Source organism: Anopheles aquasalis, chromosome 2, assembly GCF_943734665.1.
Source record: "Anopheles aquasalis chromosome 2, idAnoAquaMG_Q_19, whole genome shotgun sequence".
In the NCBI taxonomy this organism is placed as follows: Eukaryota; Metazoa; Arthropoda; class Insecta; order Diptera; family Culicidae; genus Anopheles; species Anopheles aquasalis.
The window spans coordinates 2,322,501-2,330,000 of NC_064877.1; the positions used below are offsets into that span (position 1 = coordinate 2,322,501).

The 7,500-nt window shown below is 40.1% G+C and overlaps 5 protein-coding genes across 5 annotated transcripts in view; 2 read left to right on the plus strand and 3 right to left on the minus strand.

Annotated features, from left to right (window-relative positions):
- LOC126571735 (uncharacterized) overlaps nucleotides 1–140 on the plus strand; it is a 1,523-nt gene extending 1,383 nt beyond the window's left edge. The window contains exon 5 of the mRNA XM_050230509.1: nucleotides 24–140. Within this exon, the coding sequence (XP_050086466.1) occupies nucleotides 24–140 (117 nt within the window). The remainder of the gene's footprint in view (nucleotides 1–23) is intronic.
- A 1,751-nt stretch (nucleotides 141–1,891) lies between these two features.
- On the minus strand, nucleotides 1,892–3,332 carry LOC126571847 (uncharacterized; the record flags this gene model as incomplete). Its single annotated transcript, XM_050230677.1, has 4 exons — nucleotides 1,892–1,966; nucleotides 2,066–2,224; nucleotides 2,284–2,614; nucleotides 2,686–3,332. Coding segments are annotated over 4 exons (1,212 nt in total), but the record flags the coding sequence as incomplete, so codon positions are not given.
- A 124-nt stretch (nucleotides 3,333–3,456) lies between these two features.
- LOC126572087 (uncharacterized) lies at nucleotides 3,457–4,880 on the minus strand. Its single transcript, XM_050231127.1, has 4 exons — nucleotides 4,494–4,880; nucleotides 3,809–4,426; nucleotides 3,582–3,737; nucleotides 3,457–3,525 (listed from the first exon to the last, which is right to left on the minus strand). Exons 1-4 carry the CDS (start codon nucleotides 4,878–4,880, stop codon nucleotides 3,457–3,459), a joined length of 1,230 nt encoding a protein of 409 aa, XP_050087084.1.
- A 412-nt stretch (nucleotides 4,881–5,292) lies between these two features.
- On the plus strand, nucleotides 5,293–6,547 carry LOC126571852 (uncharacterized). The gene is made up of 4 exons (XM_050230689.1): nucleotides 5,293–5,396; nucleotides 5,883–6,015; nucleotides 6,078–6,419; nucleotides 6,488–6,547. The coding sequence occupies exons 1-4, from the start codon at nucleotides 5,293–5,295 to the stop codon at nucleotides 6,545–6,547; spliced, it is 639 nt and encodes a 212-aa protein (XP_050086646.1).
- A 611-nt stretch (nucleotides 6,548–7,158) lies between these two features.
- The window catches only part of LOC126572084 (uncharacterized), a 1,338-nt gene continuing 996 nt past the window's right edge, over nucleotides 7,159–7,500 (minus strand). Inside the window, exons 1-2 of the mRNA XM_050231123.1 lie at nucleotides 7,315–7,500; nucleotides 7,159–7,242 (exon numbers count right to left, since the gene is read on the minus strand). The exon at nucleotides 7,315–7,500 is cut by the window's right edge and continues 996 nt beyond it. Of these exons, the coding sequence (XP_050087080.1) occupies nucleotides 7,159–7,242; nucleotides 7,315–7,500 (270 nt within the window). The remainder of the gene's footprint in view (nucleotides 7,243–7,314) is intronic.

Here is a 7,500-nt window from a genome sequence, read left to right on the forward strand (position 1 = left end):
TAATTTTAAAACATTATTTTTAGATGATTTCCACCTTCGCCACCTACCTCAACATTTTGGTGCAGTTTGATATTATGCAGATTAGAGCAAAACGATCTGGAGCAAATCAAACAGGTTTGCCGTTAATTGACGATGAATAGGGATCGCACATCAGAAGGACATGAAGAATAAGACCGAGTAATTTTGGCAAATTTCTACAAATGAAAAATACATGTGTTCACCAGATAATTAAATCTCTTTAAAATTGGCGAAGCAGAACGAAGCGTTAGAAGACAAAAAGTGTTATTAAAAGCGTTAAATACTACTTTCATGGTTGTACTTTTGTGGTCGATGGTTTTAAATGGTCCCCATTTTTGTTAAGGACTATGCATTAAAACCACCTTACTCAATATCCGTGTGTATAGGCAACGGTCACAAGTGTTCAACAGTTTGCTCTAAAGCTTGATGTTAGTTTAGTGGACGTCAGGAAAGGACGAGGTATGACACTACCAAGTACTAAGATAGTACACTTCATGTTAATGATAGTTGAAACCCCAAGCAGTGAAAGACTCCCAAGAAGTGAAGATTCCTGACCAAAGAGTTATACTTTGAATTTTCAATTACTTTCAATCTCGCTGAAGATTAGTGTTTTCTTCCTTCTTCGATCCCATCGTGCAACGGAAACGCTGGCAAATTTACCAAGTACCTAGGACTCAACCCTAGCGCCCCGTTGGTCGTTTAGGAACTGTGGGAGCACTCGCTAATATCACGTGCTTAACAAGTTTGGCTAGAACATTCAAAAACCTTCTAGATTGACCATACTGTTTCATAAAATATTCATAAATCGGATAAGTAGTAATTTGATCTCTTGCATTTTGTAACTTTTCTCATTACCGCTTTTTCATGTTTAAATAAATATTGTTGGATAGCAGTGCTTGTTTCAAGAATGCAAAAAATGATGCAAATAACACTTTCTCTATTGAAGAAACTCTGCAATCCTGCTTGGTATAATAGATGACAAACTAGGACATCTAATCCGGATGTGGTTTGACAGCCTGGGATGGAATGCATCGAACATGGAAGCCATCATCTGCACGCGCCTTGTGCAAAGGAACTGGGTGAATCTTGATCAGGCAGCGCTTCGCTACGCTACGTGATGAATTTCCTGTCGCTTTTGTCAGTGCCAGATCGAGCTGGCAGATTTCCATTAACTTGTGCGGATAGCATATCAGCTCTACCATCCTTTCCTTGAGATGTGAATCTTCATTCGAGTAAAGCAGCAACCATAAGAACGGTCGGTTCGGTCAGAGCATCTTTTAGGTCAGCCACGAAACAAGAATCACTGGCCACTCTCGGGTCTAATGTCCTTTCTAAGATATACGCAACACAGATGCTCAGCTCTCGGGCTCGGGCTCGGGCTTCTGCTTCGGTTGCAACGAAGAGCAATACGACGATTTGTTGCATTTTATGTGAAGTAATGCAGGATGGCTTTGATCCGCCGTTACAATGGGTTTAGTGCATCTGAAATAGGAAATGTGTCTTTCGATGTTGGTTCTCTTCTCCGTTGAGCTGAAATGTGATTTTATCAAATGATCTGTCCTTGCTGGCAGTCCAATGTACCCTGTGCAAATAGATGTGAGATGCGAGAGATGCTCGCATGCTTCGGCACTGAGACACATTAATCTTCCTGGTATTCCTCTATGCTTAATGCTGCGTACGTTGATAAATGACGGCCTTTTCCTTTTAGGAAATCTGAACTTAACCCCAATTGCTCCTTCACAATCTTTCTGCTGGCTGATAGTAATGTATGACACAACATAAAACAATTTGAACATTAAAAGCATAATAATCGAAAGAGTTTATTTTATTCAATGTTGTAGCCACAATGATTTGATAAAGCATGATGCTCGATTCATACTTTACTTGCAATATCTGCAATATCAAATTGAACCAAAATTACAACGTGCATCACTAGAGAGGCCATCACCTGTAATGCAATGGTAATTAACTTAATACATCAGCGATTGGTAAAGGTAAAGAAGAAGGTAAAGGTATTGGTAAAGAAGAAGAAATTATGCTACCTTACCGAAACAAGAAAACTCCACTGGAACTCATAAAGAAGGCAGGAAACCTGCGAATTGTTGTTGAACAGTTGTTGTGAAAGGAATTTGATCTGTCTAATAACTGCTGGCCCGTAGTATTGGTAGCATATTGCTTTATGTACCATCGCCCCAGTTCTTTTGCCCTACGAGTAAAGGTTTCTATTAAAATTGTGGATTCTTTACCGAGTTTTGAGAAAGCTACCTCACTCGATACAAGACTCCCATTAATCACCACCGTTACAATGAACGATAAGTAAATTACACCATAGATAATATTGTTGAAAGTCACATCTATGTTGGCACCCGACTGTGAAAGGTCGTGAATGATTCCGAAAATCGAAAATAGCGTGAATCCAAACGCAGATGCCATCATGAAAAGTATTTGCAGAGAAAAGCAGTAGTTGAAATCCTGGACAGCATCACAGAGCTTTTCATGTAACTCTCCATAACATCGTATTGTAGCGATGACTTTTGCGTCATTTTCAGTATCTTTGTTCAGAGAGTTATGCGATTTATTTATGGTAAACTTGTTGCTATTGAAATAGAGATAATAATGTAAAGATTGTATTATCTATATACATTAAAAACCAATTACCCATCTTACCGTATTACTTCATTGAGTGCCTTAAATCGCAAATAAATTGAAGTTAAAGCTATGCACGAAAATGAACCGAAGATCGTGAATGCTAATGAGGATCGTAAGAATACTATCAGATCGAGTACGCCCAGCTGGGACAGAGGATGATCGGATAACATTAGAAGAATCGCAGCAATGCATAATATTATATTAATTGTGACGGCAATGGCGAGATAAATACAACTGATAAGGAAATTTGACTGATGGTTCACTTTGTAGCCATTTTCTAAGAGGACGCTATCCACTGCGTTTAACGTTTTGAACACACGATACATTCGGCGCCCAAAGATACGGTTACATAAGGGAACACATAACGACACTAAGAAACCAAGGATCACGGAGCAATACATTCCAGCATTAAGGAGAATAGAGTCGGAATACATCAAAGGCTGACTGACGGACACTTTCAGCGCGTAAAAATCTAACGAAACAGCACACACTAGCGCAACCTGATCTTGGGCCGTACGAACAATCTCTTGTTTTTCATAATCAATAGTATCGAGAAAAATGGCCAGCATTTTGCTCGCTCGATAAATAGGCCTTATTGCATCGAAGACAGAGCTCGCTTGAAACATGTTGACCGTTCCGTTTGGCGAATGTGATTGCGATGTAACATTTATAAGCACGAATCATAGATTGGGTGTAACTGATAGGGTGTGATAAATGCAATTAGTAAAGGATTAGATAACGAATGATTCATTGGAAATACCTTTTCCACGCACATCCCAATAAGATCGATCAGTTGAGTCTCATAGCCACATCGAATTGAAGCAGAATGACAAAGTACGATGCTAGTCCTGCAATACACTGTTGAATCTTGTGAGTAATTGATCCTAAGCTGGAATGATAATGCTTTGGCTTACGTTAAACACGAATGGCCAATCTATTTGGATCTGTCTGGAACAAATGACAGCCGAACGGTATCGGACCTGCCTCGAGAAAACAATCATGGAATGTATCATCTCGCTGTTCGTTTCGTTGTTAATAGCTTTATGTAGCAATGTTCCAGTAAATTTGCTCTTGAAATATTGATTATCATTTGAATAACAACGCAATGGGATATATTAACGTGAAATCCTTTTCCACTTACCTCCTGAGCAATCAACCGTGATCGAATGATGATGAACGTAAACATAGTCATGTAGAATAAACTACCGATTACATTAAAGTATGTTATGATTCGCGCGTGCGAAATGTTGATGAAAAATATTTTCACCAAAGCAAACAGATTAAAACCAGTAAATTGCATCGCACCGGTTATGTTTAAGAGTATGAAATCGCCATAATTCTTGTTTACATGCGCTGCAATTTCATTCAATAAGCTATGCAGCTCTGCCATTTTCTGTATAGTTATTATACGACTCTGCACAACACTGAGAGGTAATTTGATTTGATCCCTATAACCTTCGGCCAAATTATCGTTAGATGTATCAAAGGATAGTTTCATCAAGTTGTTTAAGTGTTTATAACGAAGTGAGATAAGATAAGATACGGTAACGAATAAGCTAATGATACAGAAGTAGACGGAATTGAAGTAAATCTGACCAAACACCAAACTCCACGCAACGACACGATTTTCTACCATCACTAGTGTACTACAGTTAAATGCAAGGACAATAGTAGTGAATACCGTAATTCCTGAACCAAACACACGTATTATTTGCTTTTGATGTGTCGCGTAATTTATGGGATGTTGAAGCAGTTGAAACTGCGAATAAAACGAAACGAAGAGCTCATCAGCAGCATAATTGCAGCAAAGATTGAACAGTATTTACCTTCATGTCCAATTGATGCAGCTTTTGAAACAGGATAGCGAGTGATCGCCAATTCAGAGCATGTATGATGCTCATGAGCGATACTCCCAATACACCACCAACAAAGAGCGTTCGCATAACATAAGTTACAATCATTGAACCATTGTTTAACAGCTCTCCGGGTATCAAAAAATTGATGACCGACACGACCATGAGCAGCAAATTCATAAGGAGCAACTTTACTATTTGCCAAACACTTAGCTCAACGGCACCATTGGTTGGATCTCCTCGATACCGGTAAAGGTTGATGCCAAAAACGTTACACATCGCTTCTGTGTACTTGAAAACGTCGAAAATATTACGAGGCTCAGTCCAAAACCATCGATAAAACGTTCTGAAACCGTGCATGATGTCACTAATGGCTCTACGAACGCCATCAAATCCTTTATATGGACTCTATGGCAGAAACACTTCTCGTTTAATTGAGTTTTAATTGCTATGTTTAATGCTTTGGTTGCATGCTTCTATTTAAACCACCATTTCCGAGGAGTAAGGTTTGAAAAGCCCTTTGAATCAGTTAGTCGAGTGCTTTACGTACCGTTAGGTGAAGGCTACAATGTTCATATTTCAGCGACAAGTAGCTCGTGAATATGTTTTTAAATGGTGGTTTTCCTGTGAAACTTTTGTTCAATCTTTCGCACCCATTTGGGGAGCCACCAAAGTCTGCTTCGTGCATAATGTCTCGTTGAATGGGAATGATGGCGACAATAGAACGGTTCATTGGTTGAAACTGGTCGCTGTAGCCGTTTTCAGGATGTATATGTTAAGGGTCACACTAACAACTGATTCCTGGCATCTCATATTTATTTCGAGCTCACCACTGGTGGAGCGAGGCTTGGGGTTTCTGCTGAAAATGCCTTTCCTGTACCTTTTATTTATCCAGTGGATAATGGAGTATAAAAAAGCGCAAATTGTGAAACTATTCTCAGATATAGAGCTTTTCGATGCAGAGGTATCCAGCGATTAGAAGAATGAATCATGCCGCCTCCACTCACCTTTTTCCTCCTTTGCTCATCAACCCCTCGATTGTAGATCGTCAAATTCAACTGCAGCAGAAACTATCAGCTTTTCCATCTCATGGGAACCATTTGGGTTGTGGTGTTAAACGCAACACCGTTAACAATTTTGCTCTTGATGCGAGGTTACCAATTTTTGCTGAATAATGTCAGTGTTTCCGCATACATTGCACTCTCGTGGAATGGCGGGCTGTGTTTCTTTACAATGTTCATCCTTCTGCTCCATGCAATTCTGATTCGTGCTGATGCTATTAACGAAGCGTTAAAGTGAGTATTGGTCAACAACCATCAGGCAGATCTTTTCACTGGACACGTATCGCTCTTCCATTTGAAGGAACCTGGCATCAATAACAATGGATAAGAAAAGAAGTACACAGGATACAATACGATTGATACGCAAAGTGCGCCAGCTTCAAGATAAACTGTGCGATGTCACGACCAACTGTTCAGCATGTTTCGGAGTACCAGTACGTTGTCTCTTAACATACCGAAGGAAACTCCGTTAACCAAATTCTTTGTCTCGTTGAAGGTTGTCTTCGTGATGGTACACTCGCTGACTTGTCAGCTTGTTGTGATGTACGCTTTTATTAGGGTCCTTGCCCACCAGTATGGTGGTACCGAGCTAAGCGACACCATTTATTACATAGTTGGATCGTCGTTGTATGCGTTGCTGCCGACTTTTAGTATTGCGCTTGCAGGCGAGCTGAGGAAATCGTGTATTACCACTTGGAAGCGAGTGCATGGACTAATCAACAAGGCTTCGTCAACAGAAATTGAGGATGAACTGCAATGGTTGTCGGAACAGATGTCTCACCGCATGCCGTCCATTGATTTGCAATGGTTCGATGTTGATTGGCCAATCTATGTGAAGGTAACCATGCCAACGACACGAACACACTATGAAAACACGCAAAGTAATCCCACATTTTGTTTTTTCAGGCTTGCAGTGAGTTGGCCACCTATTTAATCATAATGATCCAATTTGAATCGAAGCTTTGAATCTAGCGCAGCATAAAAGAAAACTTCGAATCGCATTTTACTATTCAAAACCATGAATGAAATTCTTTACCGATACACAGATTCACTTGGTGATTGCACAAGTTAACTAATAAAAGAAACACGCACACGCACGGTTGCAACATCGAAACTGCATGTGTGACCAGATCCTTGAGAAACCTCTTGAGTGTGGGATTTTCAAGCATTGTTTAATTTCCATCATTGCACGGACAGAAAAAGGACTGTGCAAGGATTTCAATCGCATAATGCGATTATCAGAGAAAGGGGTACGACAAATGGTTAATTGCGAAATTCATCACTTCATCACCTGATGCGGGAGTTTGTTCGAGCACTTTTATTTATCAATTAATAAAGTGAATATGTTTTATCAATTTGGATCGACGCCACGGATGTCATTAATTAATGAGATGCAATTAAAACGGATGGCAATCGTCGAAATTGCTGCCGCTCGAGAGATGAGCAGCAGCGCGTAACACACATTGTCGTGACATCGATTTAAACTTGCTTTACCCCTTAATTGTAATGATTTCGGATGGAATTATTAAGCAAATTTGGCAGCATTACGACAGGGCAATGGCATATCATCCGTTCGGTTAAGCAGAATTATCCGTTCGGTTGTCAGAAATGGTATCAAACTGCATTAGTATCACCAGATAGCTCACGATGAATCCAAACATCTGCAACAACAGAAAACCTTTTCATGAGACATTTTCAAGAAGGAGCGAAAGTGGAAACCAGATACTACTCACGCTGAACATGGTTTTCCAGTTGAATTCGTAGAACAAATTTTGCAATTTCGGTGGCCGAAGCAAGATTTGCTGGGAAAGGTTGGTCAGCTTTTTACGAATATCCAGATCGTGCTCCCGATGCAGGGCGGTGTTGATAAGGCTCACCATATTTCGGCCACCAGCAGATACCTCGGTACCAGCATGAAA

Bases quoted from the DNA above. Each gene is read 5' to 3' on its own strand.
- LOC126572087 (XM_050231127.1), bottom strand. From the start codon at position 4,880: ATGCACGGTTTCAGAACGTTTTATCGATGGTTTTGGACTGAGCCTCGT. The intron at 3,738-3,808 runs GTAAGTGGAAAA...CAATATTTCAAG, and splicing joins CACGGTTGATTGCTCAGGAG to AGCAAATTTACTGGAACATT. The intron at 3,526-3,581 runs GTAAGCCAAAGC...AAGATTCAACAG, and splicing joins ATTGGCCATTCGTGTTTAAC to TGTATTGCAGGACTAGCATC.
- LOC126571852 (XM_050230689.1), top strand. From the start codon at position 5,293: ATGTTAAGGGTCACACTAACAACTGATTCCTGGCATCTCATATTTATT. The intron at 5,397-5,882 runs GTACCTTTTATT...TTCCATTTGAAG, and splicing joins CTGCTGAAAATGCCTTTCCT to GAACCTGGCATCAATAACAA. The intron at 6,016-6,077 runs GTACGTTGTCTC...GTCTCGTTGAAG, and splicing joins CAGCATGTTTCGGAGTACCA to GTTGTCTTCGTGATGGTACA.